The following is a 12,563-nucleotide window of genomic DNA, read 5'->3' on the forward strand; positions in this document are numbered from 1 at the left end:
ATTCGAGCCGATTCCCGGTCCGATAACATGTCGAAAAATGTATTTGAATGACAATTTTCGACCAATTTGACTAAAAAAACAGATTTTTTGTCATTCAAACACATTTTAGACATGTCATCGGACAGGAATCAAATGATATTGTCTATTCAAAATAATCGCGCGGGTGAACGAGTAAAAAAACGTGTAGAGAGTCTCCAAACCTATAGAGGCGCTGTAGAGACGCAGACATTTTCACTCGTTCACTCGCGCGATTATTTTGAATAGACAATATAGACGTGATGGGCCCTGTCGAAATCTATCATTTGGTATCAAAAATGCTTGAATATCTCGTTCTAGGGAACAGTTATCAGCCGGCTCGCCATCTGACCGGGCCGGCCCGCTTGCAGCTATGATTTTTCCATTGCATCATTGTGTCCTCCACAAAAGTATTGTAAAACCTGTTTTAGAAGGGCCCTCCAAAAGGGGATTGAAAAAACAAAAGGGCCTGCCCTTCTAATGCAGGTTTTACGGTACACAAAGGTTACGGTAGTTGAAATTGATAGATTTTCATGAATTTTGAACGGGAATTCACCAAATTTTCGATTGAAATTTTTTGAAAAAAATGGCAGGAAAAATGGAAGAGTTCCCTCTAATTGAAGGGCCCTTGTAATAGAAAGTGCCCTCCGGAGGTACCTTGGAACAATAGAAGAGTCGGCTTTTCTAATACAAGTTTTACGGTATTCTGGGAGGAAGTTAATAAAAAAACTCGAGAAATCTGAAAGTTTTTCGATGCGGTTCTCACATTTTTGGATTCCTTTTTCGGTTTTTTTTTCACTATTTTTATATGAATCTACATGATTTTTTTCACCAAATAAAACAGTAAAATTTTCAAAATTTACCTCCATCTGTCGAATGGTCCATCCCGAAAAGTCGAACGCCTGTTTCTTCTTGTCCATTGATTCAGAAGCCAAATAAGTTCTGAAAATCATTAATCAGATAACAGCTAGAATCCATTATTTTTCTCACTTCAACGCTGGCAGCACTTGTGTATTTCCATCGTATAGCGAGTCATAAAACTCAATTTTCTTCTCCGGAATATCGACAACAGCCATACACCAATGCATGCCCAAATGCACGGGGATCAGAAGAATATCATGTGAAAAGATGTCCACTTTACGGGTCCACCGTTTGACACTCGCGTATCCTTTCGTCTGGACATTTGTGTAGAAGAAGGTGTTGAAGGCGTACGTCTTTGGATATTTCGAGTCCTTCGTGCTTCGATCACAAATCAATTGAAGATAGAAATTGATAATGTTGTCGTTCAACCAGTGCAGCCCGCTTAATGTTTCCAAGTCTGTTCGACAGATCGGAATATTGAATGCATCCACAAACTGCTCTTCTCCACTAAGACTTTTATTCCACGCCCTTTCCAGAAGCCTATCAGCCTCATCAGGCAACGCAATGAAATCTTCCACTTTCTTTTTCTCCACCTTCGGTCTTAGCACAATTCCAATCAACTCCAGATTCTTTCTCGTCTCTTCCAACCGATCCCCCTTCGTCTCAGCTCGATGCTCTTGACGAATCCGTGCTGTTTCCAATAGCACATCCTCTTTCTGCTTTGACTTCTCATAAGCGTGTTCGTATCGTTGTGGACCTCGATGAGCAGAATTGATGCCAAGACTATCGATTTGCGATATAAGGTCTCGGAACTTTTGTTGAGTTGGTGTAGCGCTGGAAATCGATGACACTGATGGCGTCCGTGGTTGACTTCTGAATGAAGAAGCGCCTTCGAAGATCACAGAAGAATCTGTGGAAAGGGGTGTGGTGCTTCGGCTGGCACCTCGGAGTTCAGAGATTTTCTGAAAAACCATATTTTCAAACCGCTTTAAAATCTCTAAAGTTACATTTTGAGCTCTAGCCAACACATCCGACGTGGGCGACATCTTCTTATTCTTATTCTTCTCCTTCTCCGGCCAAGCCAATCCAAGAATAGCTTCAGCCTCATACTGTCCACTATCCACAACACCTTGCAAGAGCCGATCACGAGATAACAGATTCACTCGTTTTGCCTTGTTGGTCTTCTGAATCCCCGACGACATTCTCTGAATCGATGATGATGTGTATTTGAAGGCCTGTCGGAACGTCGTTTTGGCGGCTTGAGGTTTTTTCGAAGAGGAACGTCTCCAGAAGTCACGAACGTTGTTAGAAGAATACGTGGATAAGGAGAGAGGTGTGATTGATCGACTGATGCTGTCATCTGGAGTTGGAGAAGCTTCTGTGGCTGTGGAGACGGACACTTCGTCATCTTGCTGGGTCTCGTTCAAATAGATCAACTGAAAACAATATGGTCAGATAGATATTACTGTAGTCTCCATGCGCGAAGGGGGCGGAGCTAAGGTACGGTAGCGAAATCCTTCAAGTTGCATGGATTTTCCGTGCCTATTTCTAGACTTTTTAAACCAATTTTTCGACAATTTTCCTCGTTTTTAAGCAAAACTCTGTGATTTGCCGTTTTTTTAAAGAAAAATGTGCAAACCCGATGAAATTCGTCGAAAATCAAAAAACGAATCTTAGAGAATTAAGAAAAGTCATTTTATGCCTTTTTAGTGCTAAAAATGATGTGTTAAGTATTGAAAATGAAATGTAAAAGTTACGAAAAAAGCATGCTCCTTTAAGAATATCCGGCAATAGCTTCAGGGATGTTCGGAAACTTAAAAATTGGAATATTCTGAAACTCCGGAATTTGTAAAAAAAAAAAAGGAATTTTCGACATTCCGAAAGTCATTCCGAGCATTCCTGCTAAGCTCCGCTTACTCTCAAATTTTCGGTCGCTACGCGCATAGCTTCACACTGCTTATACCTCATTCTGGAAACGTCTAGCAGCCTGTAACTGTCTGTTCGGCGTCTTCACAACATTCTCAAACACAATATCTGGTTCCTCTTCTTCGTTTTCTTCTTGTTGCTTTTCGAATGACTTCTCCAAGATTGACTGCGTTGTCGAGGAAGACGTCGTTGGAATCTCCGCGACGTCATTTGAGTCACTATCATCCGAGACTTCAACGTGATGAACATGCTTCTCAACGACAATCTCATCTTCTCCACCACCGCCCGCTGCTCGTTCCGGACTGTCTCTGTTGAGATAAATGATCGAAGTAGACGTGTCTTGTAGCACATGTGTCGTCTTTTCTATAACAATTTCTTCTTCCTCTTTCTCTTCAACACGTTCAACCGATTTCTCGTCCTTCGTTTGGCTACCCCACATTCCAAAGATATTATTAAGCGGATTGAACAGGAAACCTAAATTTCTCTTATTCTTATCAGTTAGGACCTTTATCACTCAGACCTGCAAGCCCCTTGACTTTCTTCTGCCGCTTGTTCGGAGACTTCACTTCCTCAGCTAACCAGTGTCTTTTTCGCGCTAAAACTAAATTTTTGGTGACTCTAATCGAGGTTTTTAAAGAAACCTACAGTGATTATCTTCGTCTGAGTTATCAGACTGATTTGGCATATTTGATTGAATCTAATGCCAAAAACTGTGATGGGAATCCTTTAGAAGGTCTCAAAGGCTCAAAACCAAATCATAGAGATATCAATTTCAGGAAAGAAGACCTGTTTGAAATTCGAAGGAAAAACAATTTTGGAAAAGTATGTTATGGTAAAAAAGGGAAGGAACAGGGTGATAAGAAGAAGAAGAAGGTTGGCTGCTGGCGTACAACAGATTGAAGAAATTTCTTAGAGAAATCACTGAAAAATGTGAACAAAATCGGTAAAAAATTAGAGAGATCTCGCCACAACCAATCACCTCCAGGAAAATTTTTGCTTTTTGAGAATGTGAAAAAAAGAGAGAAGAACAATTAATATATAGAGACAGACCAAATGTGAAAAAATGGGAAAACGGCTTAAGCGACAGGGTTCGAACTGCTGTGGGGAGATTCTGCGCTTCAATGAGAAAGGTGACGTAGCAAAAATCAGCATATCTCAGCAGGTCGAACCCCATTCACAGTCAAAAACAAAAGAATAAAATAATTTAGTAAATATTTGGGACAACAATTAGATCGAGAAGACGCGAAGGCTCTTGTCCAACGAGCACGTCACCAGTGATCGTGCGTTTTCTCCGAATCGGACACCAGTCACCGGTCCGGAATGATCGGATAGCGAGGCGACTTCACTCCAGCTCTTCACATGCAGCACTTGAACTTTCTGGCCTCCAATTCCGAGGAAGGATCCAGTGATGTCGAAGGAGAGGGAGTTGATCTGAAAATTAAGAAATATTTAGTGTTGGTACTGCTGGTAAGGATATTACTGGTTGTTTCTCTTCATTCGCAAACGTTTTCAAGTTCTTGAGCTTTCTGAGATCCCACAATTTGACTTCTCCATCCTCTGATCCTGTTGCCAAGTAGTAACCATTCTCTGAGAAGGCGATAGATCGAACAGCGGCGGTGTGCCCTGGGAATGCTGCGGCGATTCCTTGATTCTTCAAATCCCAAATCTTAACAACAGCATCAGCAGCACCGGTTCCAAAGATCAGACCGTCCGGATGGAATTCAATGCAATGAACAGCAATTTGAGATCCTGGATCAACGGAGACTTTGCACAGAGACTTTCCAGAATGAATGTCAGAGAATGCCCAATAGGAGTCGTCGGAAGCAGAGAGAATGTAATCGCCAGAAGCGTTGAGAGATATATCAGTGACTGGAGCCTGGTGAATGTCGATAACCACCTTGGAGGATGCGTCATCTGCATTCCAGACGCGGATGTGGGAGTCAGCGGAAGCAGAAATGGCCGTTTTCGTGTCTGGATGCAAGACAACTGCGTTGATTTTCTTATTGTGTCCCTTGAAAGTCTGCACAACTTGCTCCTTCTCATAGTTGTACAAAACAACAGTCTTGTCGATTCCTCCCGTGAGCGATAGGTTTCCCTTGATATCCAAAGCAGTGATTCCTGGTGTTCCAGTTGAGTGAATTCCGGTGTGTGAAGCAGTCTGCTTCAGTTCTGCAAACTCTTCCGACTTCGCCAGTCCTTCTGGAAGATTCTTTCCTCTCTGCTTGCGATCGGCAGTGAGAGATTTCGATTTCTCATCCAACTTGGCAAGAATAGCTTCGCTGAGACCTTGCTGATCATCTGATTCTTCGATACTAACGTCATCATCAACTTTAGCAGTTGTATGTGGCTTCAGGGTGGAAAGTGCCTCTCTGGCAGCAGTCAATTCTTTGGAAAGGCGTGCAATGACTCGGCATGCAGCATCGTGTTGGTAAAGAGAATGAGAGAGCTCCTGACGAGCGATCTGAAGTTGTTGGCGAAGTGAAAAACTGTTGAGCATGACCGTATCCCATTCATCTTGGAGCATTTTCAACAGTGAAGGGATGGAGGTGCCTGACACATTTCGTGGAGCTGCTCCTGTTCCGCCAGCTTTCAAAGACACCAACTGGAAAAATTATGATATTGAATTGATACTTTTTCTATTTTTTGCTTACGGAGTCCTCTGCAAGCTCTCCATGACTGATGGGATCTGTGCCGTTCTCAGCGATATATTTTACGATCAAGCGGCGATCGAAAATGCATCCGGACACCGGAGACACGACTGGATCTTCGGTCGGTTCCCCACTGATTCCGCACACGAACGACATTCTGAAAATAATCGATAAACAGTTAGCAGAACATCTAAAAATGGCTAAGTGCCGAAAATGGAAAAATGGGATGAAATCGAGGAAAACCCCGGTAGAGTGATCAAGTAAGTGACCACTAGTGGTAAGTAAATGTTCTGAATTCGTTCCCAAATGCAAAATTTTGCAAAAATCGGTCAAAATCAGAGGAAAACTGTGATTTTCAGCTTGAAAATGGGCGATTAATAGGTAGGAGACTTTTCCCGGGGAAAAGGGAGATGAAACCAATAAAAATACAACCAAACTGCCAATTTAGTGGTAAGTAAAGGTCCTGAATTCGTTTTCATAAAGAAACTTTTATGAAAATCAGCCAATTCGAGAGGATAAACTATGATTTAACTCATGTTTCAGCTCATCAGAAAATCCCGACGCGAATTCGAAAAGGTGCGGTGGAGCGCGATTGCTGGCAGTGAGCAAAGGGCCGAAGTTTCTTAGTCCGCCGGCGTGGAGAATAATTTTTTTTTCTTTCAAAACATTTTTTTCTTGCGGCTAAATACCTCTCGATTTTCGCAGAAAATGCAAATTGGCGAATATGAACCCACACCCATCGATGTCACCTTGTTTGTGATAATGTTGGTGGCTCTCAAGCGAATCGTCAAGTGGATTTTAGCTCCGAAAATTGCAAAACCAACTAAATATCAGGTTTGTACTCAAAATCAATGTTTAAAATTCGATATTTCCCTTTAAATCAAAATTTTTAGGTTCCTGCTCTTGAGACAAAGGACAGAACGATGGAGGAAGTCCGTCGATTGCGCGATGAAGAGAATAGATGTCTGGTTGTAGTCCATGACAAAGTATACTGATAAAATATGTTTTTTATTCAATCTTTTGCTTTTTTTTCAGATCTACGACTTCTCAACATCCCAAGATTTGTACGACAAGAATCGTGACGTCTTCGAGGGCAAGGCCTGTGGCGACGAGTGGGTGGCGATCTGTGCCCGCAAGTTTCCTCACGTCGGAAACGTTTTGAAGCATTGAATCATCTTGTTATCAACTTATCAGCTAGTTAACGACGGGTTTCTTTCTTTGTTTGCCGGTTTAATAAAAATTATTTGTTATCTCTCTAACTCTATGTTCATTGGTTCATTTTCCATATAATTTTTTCTTCTCTTCCTCATCGTAATATTTCCTTCTAAATTAATTTATAAATTCCGTTCCCTCTTCAGATCTCAAAAATGGCTATGATGTACCCGTTCCACGTCGCCCAACCTCCTCTTAACTGGTCAGAGCACCTGTGGGTTCCTGAAATTTCCCCTGCCAAAGAGTCATTCATCACCTCGATCTGTGAGCATCGACAGGCGCAATGGGTAAAAAAGAAAGCTTTTCTTCACTAATATTCAATCGATAACTTCTCTTTCAGGACAACCAGGATCTTCTGAAACACCTCCAAGACAGCGTGGCAATTCTTCAGAAGGAGGATCAACGTTTGGCTCCAGCTGCGGCGCCAGCGGCTCCAGTCAACGCTCAGAATAACTGATTTTTCAATTTATTTCCTTCTATTTTGTATATACATAAAGTCTGAATTTCATAATTTCTTTGCCTAAAATTATGGATTACCATGCCTAATACTTTATTTTTCCCCCATTTTTTGCGTTTTTTCAAAACTTTCTAAGTCTGTTTTAACAATTTTCAGCTGGAGAGCATGCCAGATAAAAACAGAAACTCATCGGGTGGAGGCGAGAATTCCTCGAAATCGAGTGGAAAGAAACAACGTCCTAGGAATCGGAACAAACGTTGGTTTTTTTAAAGATTCGGGGCTAGTGGCCAGGTCCCACAACGAAAACTACAGTAACCTAAGAAGCGGTTAGTCAATTTTCTGACTTTTTTGAGGAAATTCATTTTGGAAAATTCAGAAAAAATCCGGAAAATATTCATTTTTCACTGATTTTCGTCTATTTTTCTGTAATTTTTTCTCATGAAAATTGACTGAACAATAATGCTACCGTAAAACCTGTATTAGAAGGGTCCTTCTATTACAGGCGCCCTTCCAATACAGGTTTTACGGTAAACTCGACGAAAATCAATAAAAAATGAATATTTTCCGGTTATTTTTCTCGATTTTCCAAGATGATTTTCCCCAAAAAAGTCGGAAAAATTGACTGAAAAACATTCAAAAATCGAATTTTCACTGAAAGTTTAAGTGAAAATTATTCCCGAAATTCCATAATTTCAAAGAATTTTGCTGAAAAAAATTGATAGATTTTCATGAAATTCGAACGAGAATTCACCAAATTTCCGATTGAAATTTTTGAAAAAAATAGCCGAAAGATTAGAAGGGCCCCTGTAATAGAAGGGCCCTCTGGAAGTGCCTTGGAACAATAGAACGCCGGCCCTTCTGATACAGGTTTTACTTAGGTTACGGTAGTGATCGTTGTAGAACCTTCTCTGCCACGGCTCCGATTTTGTACCCTATTAATATCGTATTTTATAAATTTTAGAATCCAACAACGGTGTGAAAAGCTCATCGGACAACACTGATGGGAATTCAACGACATCATCCTCTCGAAATCCTTCAAAGTCCTCTCCGGACATTTCCAACGCCCGAAAAGTAGAAATTCTGAAAAGAGATCCTAAAGCTCCGCCGCTAATATCACTAATGGATATTCAGATGAGCAAGGCTCCTTTTCAAAAGAATCAGAATCCAGCGAGTAATGGGACTACAATCGAGACGATTAAGGCGCAGACAAGGGCCTACTATTTCTCGGAAAATCCCGGATCCGCTGTCTCGGCAGACACTGTCACACATCAGTATACGATGCAGAATTTCCCGCTTGAGAGAAATGTCAATACTATGATTGACGGAAAGTTTTCGGTTCGTTTCGTTTCAATCTACTGCTAAACCTGTATTAGAATGGCCCCTTTGTATAAGGGCCCTTTGTATAAGGGCCCTTTATAGAAGGGCCCCCAAGCCTCGGAAACTGAAAAAAATTTGACCTATAAATTTCTCGTCCGTTTCTGGAATCTTCTAGAAGGTTCTCTTTTTTGAATTCCCGCCAAAACTGAAAACTTTGAAAAATTAGCGGTTTTTTGCGATTTTTCTTCGATTTTTGAGCAAAATTTTTAGACCTTTTTAGCTATTTTTGAAGATTCTTTTTCGGTTTTTTCGAACTTTTTGTCTGAAATTTGACCGGAAGATTACTGTAGATTACTGTAGAAAACTTTCTATTCTGCAGTTTTGTTTGACACAATCACGTTGAAAAACTTCAAAATATTATGCTTGTCTGAGAAAAAAAAGGTTAGAGAGTATTTTTTGCAGTCTGAATACGGTAGCGATATCGAAGCGGAGAGCCTAAATAGCACACAAACGGTGGAGACGCATACACATTTTCTCTGCGTCTCAACCTTTTTTTCTCAGACAAGCATAATAAAAAGTTTTCTACAGTAATCTACAGTAATCTTCGCGAGCATCATCCCGCCAAATCATAGGCAAAAAGTTCGATAAAATCGAAAAAGAATCGCCGAAAACAGCTGAAAAACCTAAAAAGGCCTAAAAATTTTGCTCAAAAATCGAAGAAAAAATCAATTGATTTTTCGAAAAATCGCCAAAAACCGCAAGTTTTTCGAATTTTTCAGTTTTGGCGGGAATTCGAAAAGTAAAATGACCAGAGAAATAGAAGTACTCCCTCCAATTGAAGGGTCCCTGTAACAGAAGGAGGAGAGCCGTCGGTACTTTTCTGATACATGTCTTATGGTATACGCTCTCTGAACAATCAAGTCTTCAGCTCATGATCACTCCAACAACAAGTCGCTGCAATGGTCTGTACATTCGGGTGAAGTCCCAGAATTCCGAAGATGCGCAATACGAGAAATGTGGTCAATCGGCAACTGGTGCTCTTGTCAAATTGGACTCCAGTGAGAAAACGATCAGAAAAGCATGCAGAGAAACAATGGAAAACTTTTATGAAGGTATTACCACATGAAAAGTGCTCATTTCGATAATCTCCGATTTCCCAGTTTCAACCGCATGCCGATCAAAACGCCATCCATTCTCCAAGTCTTCTGAAGCCTACCTGACGTCGTGCTTCATCAAACGACTCGAAGAACGTCTTGAAACATTTCCAGATGCAATTTATTACTGTGAGAAGTGCGACTATCATATCAGCACTATCAGTCATGCTAAGGCCCATTTGGAGAGTAGTACTCATTTTGATGATATCAAGAGACAAGACCAGCGAGAGCAACTGTTAAAGCACATTCTTGATCCATCAGCTAATCATTTGAAGTCTATAAACACAGTGCTGGAAGCGGTTCTGAATGAGTACAAAGAGGTAATAACCTGAATTTTTCAATGATTCTATCTCCTGTTCAAGTCTTTTCAGGTCCAACAAATCAGCCAGGACCAAACAGCCCATATCCTCTACTACTTGAATACCTCCGTATTTCCAACACTTGGCTGTAATAATGTGAAGCTAAGACCGTTTGGCTCTGCCACTTACGACGTCGTTCTCCCTGACAGCGACTTCAATGTTGCTTACACTATGGATCAACATGATGGGGTCTCCATTTTCTCTGTTCTTGAACAAATTCGGAAAAAAATCGCCGACGATGGATATCCAGCGGATCATTCAATGGAAATGGGCACTCCATCCACTATCATTTTCACATTTGAAGGTGTCAGAGTACGTCTTTGTTGGATGTCGTGCTTCGTCTTCCGGAGTCAGCTACACTTTTCGGATCTAATGAAAACGTACGTGGATCTCCGTAAAGAAGTCGTTCAATTCCTTCAACTCATTCGTATTTGGGCAACGAGAGCTGGTGTGGACTCGAAGAACAAACAGAGAATCGGTCTTCCGAGATATGGTTTCGATATCATGGCGATTCACTTCCTACAACGACAACAATATCTTCCTATTCTTCATGAGTTATACGATGGAGAGATAGAGGTTGAGGATCCGCAGACAACGAAGGACGAAGCCAGCTCAGAAGTATCGAAAATTCCACCGGAGGAAGCTGGACAACGTAGGATTCGGTTGATGTCTCGTTACGAGAAGGACATTAAGAATATTCGAGAGAAATTCGATCTAACCAAAAAATGGAATAGCGCTGATTTATTTATCAAATTTTTCCGTTACTATGTCAAACAGAATCGCGAGATCGTCATTCAAATCACTCAATCCGAGGCGATGTCGAGAGATGCGAATCGTTGGAATAAGAAGATTCTTCATGTTGTCGACCCATTCCGTGGTGATAATGTTCTATCGATACCGAAGGTGTCCACCTGGCAGCCATTCTACTTCAATTGCCTATTGACGACATTCCTAGCCTTCGCCATTCCGAGAACTGAAAATGGACCATTGGTGGAAGTAGGACTTCTTCATAATGTTAGTTTTTTTGGAAAAAATGGGATTGGGGTTGCAGAAAATCGAAAATCATATGAGCTTCATGTGAGGAATACAGTGGCCTAACTTCCTCCACATTATTTTTCTAGGCCACTGTAGCTAATAAGCAGAAATAGTTCTGGTGGGTTTTCTAGGTAAATTTAACATGATGGCCTAACATCTGCAAGCTGAGTTTTCTAGGCCACCAACGTGTATGACCTAGAAATGACCTAATATTCGCCTGGTGAGTTTTCTAGGCTGTTTTCACTGGTTTCGCATGTTGAGTATTCTAGGCCATCGTGGTGAATAGACTAGAAAACTCACCAGACGAATATCAGATCATTTCTACGGTATTTATGATGATGGCCTAGAAAAATCAACGTGCGAATGTTAGGCCACACTGTTAAATGACCCGGAAAACCATTTGAAAATGACCTAGAAAACAAATCAGGTGTAAATTGAAGGAAAATAGAAAATTAAACGAAATGTGAGTCAGGGAACTACATAATTATTTCGACGAAAACGAGATTTTTGGACTCCTTACCCTATGTGAAAAATTATGTCAAATAAAAAATTTTGAAAGTGTACTGATTAGCCAGACATTTCGTCTGTTGATCCCTTTCGCCACATCTCAGTACGTGAAAGGGAATCTGGTTTTTACCGGGAAAAAACCTGACGAAAAACCACTGGCACCAGGGAATCTTGCGAAACCACTGACATCAGGATATATGGGGATATATCACTGGCATCAGGATATGGGGGGGGGGAGGCATATCACTGGCATCAGGGAGTTTTGCGACACCCTGGGCAACGAGGGAGGGAGGGAGAAAAAGGAAGAAAAAAAAAATGAAAACTGAGTATTTGAGCCCTCATCTAGGAACATCCTCATCTTGACCTACATGCGTCTTCACTTAAGGGGCGGGGCTTAACAAACCTGGAAAAATCCCGCCCCCTGGGAAACTCCGCCCATTTTTCTCACATTTTAGTGTACCTAATACGTCTTCAGTTGATATGAGAAGGAGTAAAAGGCAATAAAACAGGTGCGAAATGCATTCACACCGTTGATTGTAAACCGCCGCAGGTGTCATAAAACAATAGATACCTCATGCTCTCATGGGAAACTATCAAGAGAGCTTTTTCAAGTTGCATTTTCAAGACCACCGACTTTTACGGCCAAAAAATTATCTAATATTACCTTGATGTGTTTTCTTTTTTGTCATTTTGACATGGTGGCCTAACTTTCGCATGTTGAGTTTTGTAGGTAATCAAGGTAAATGGCCTAGAAAACTCAAAGTGCAAAAGTTAGGTCACATTGCTGGAATATCTCGAAAAACACACACTGGATTCACAAAAGCCTTGTAACGAAATTACTTTTTTTTCAGAAAACCACAACTTCCAAAAAGAAGGTCAAAGAGCCACAGACTCCCAAAAGGAATCATGTAGAAGTACCCCCACAAACTCCAGACGTCTTTAAAACTCCAAAAGTGATAGCTCAAATCACAGAAGAGGAGTATCAAGCGGCTGCTGATGAGCTAGCCGAGGAGCAAGACGAAGAAGAGATAATGAAACAGAAGTTGAGCCGTTGGAAATCGATGGAATCAAG

General features: G+C 41.1%; 5 protein-coding genes across 5 annotated transcripts in view; 3 read left to right on the plus strand and 2 right to left on the minus strand.

The window, feature by feature from the left end:
• The window catches only part of Cbr-ulp-1, a gene marked incomplete at both ends in the record, with an annotated part of 4,458 nt that extends 971 nt beyond the window's left edge, over window positions 1–3,487 (minus strand). The window contains 5 exons of the mRNA XM_045236133.1: window positions 879–957; window positions 1,006–2,312; window positions 2,840–3,276; window positions 3,323–3,420; window positions 3,444–3,487. Of these exons, the coding sequence (XP_045097282.1) occupies window positions 879–957; window positions 1,006–2,312; window positions 2,840–3,276; window positions 3,323–3,420; window positions 3,444–3,487 (1,965 nt within the window). The remainder of the gene's footprint in view (window positions 1–878; window positions 958–1,005; window positions 2,313–2,839; window positions 3,277–3,322; window positions 3,421–3,443) is intronic.
• A 542-nt stretch (window positions 3,488–4,029) lies between these two features.
• On the minus strand, window positions 4,030–5,606 carry CBG21324 (the record flags this gene model as incomplete). The annotated part of the gene is made up of 3 exons (XM_002648946.1): window positions 4,030–4,233; window positions 4,283–5,404; window positions 5,454–5,606. 3 exons carry the CDS (start codon window positions 5,604–5,606, stop codon window positions 4,030–4,032), a joined length of 1,479 nt encoding a protein of 492 aa, XP_002648992.1.
• Window positions 5,607–5,663: 57 nt separating this feature from the next.
• On the plus strand, window positions 5,664–6,620 carry CBG21325 (the record flags this gene model as incomplete). Its single annotated transcript, XM_002648947.2, has 5 exons — window positions 5,664–5,710; window positions 5,994–6,084; window positions 6,156–6,284; window positions 6,344–6,436; window positions 6,486–6,620. 5 exons carry the CDS (start codon window positions 5,664–5,666, stop codon window positions 6,618–6,620), a joined length of 495 nt encoding a protein of 164 aa, XP_002648993.2.
• Window positions 6,621–6,817: 197 nt separating this feature from the next.
• Window positions 6,818–7,119, plus strand: Cbr-emb-1 (the record flags this gene model as incomplete). Its single annotated transcript, XM_002648948.1, has 2 exons — window positions 6,818–6,949; window positions 7,003–7,119. 2 exons carry the CDS (start codon window positions 6,818–6,820, stop codon window positions 7,117–7,119), a joined length of 249 nt encoding a protein of 82 aa, XP_002648994.1.
• A 165-nt stretch (window positions 7,120–7,284) lies between these two features.
• The window catches only part of Cbr-cid-1, a gene marked incomplete at both ends in the record, with an annotated part of 11,645 nt that continues 6,366 nt past the window's right edge, over window positions 7,285–12,563 (plus strand). The window contains 6 exons of the mRNA XM_002648949.1: window positions 7,285–7,375; window positions 8,081–8,454; window positions 9,365–9,548; window positions 9,597–9,910; window positions 9,962–10,963; window positions 12,343–12,562. Of these exons, the coding sequence (XP_002648995.1) occupies window positions 7,285–7,375; window positions 8,081–8,454; window positions 9,365–9,548; window positions 9,597–9,910; window positions 9,962–10,963; window positions 12,343–12,562 (2,185 nt within the window). The remainder of the gene's footprint in view (window positions 7,376–8,080; window positions 8,455–9,364; window positions 9,549–9,596; window positions 9,911–9,961; window positions 10,964–12,342; window position 12,563) is intronic.

The sequence above is a fragment of the Caenorhabditis briggsae genome, assembly GCF_000004555.2.
Source record: "Caenorhabditis briggsae complete genome, chrIV, whole genome shotgun sequence".
In the NCBI taxonomy this organism is placed as follows: Eukaryota; Metazoa; Nematoda; class Chromadorea; order Rhabditida; family Rhabditidae; genus Caenorhabditis; species Caenorhabditis briggsae.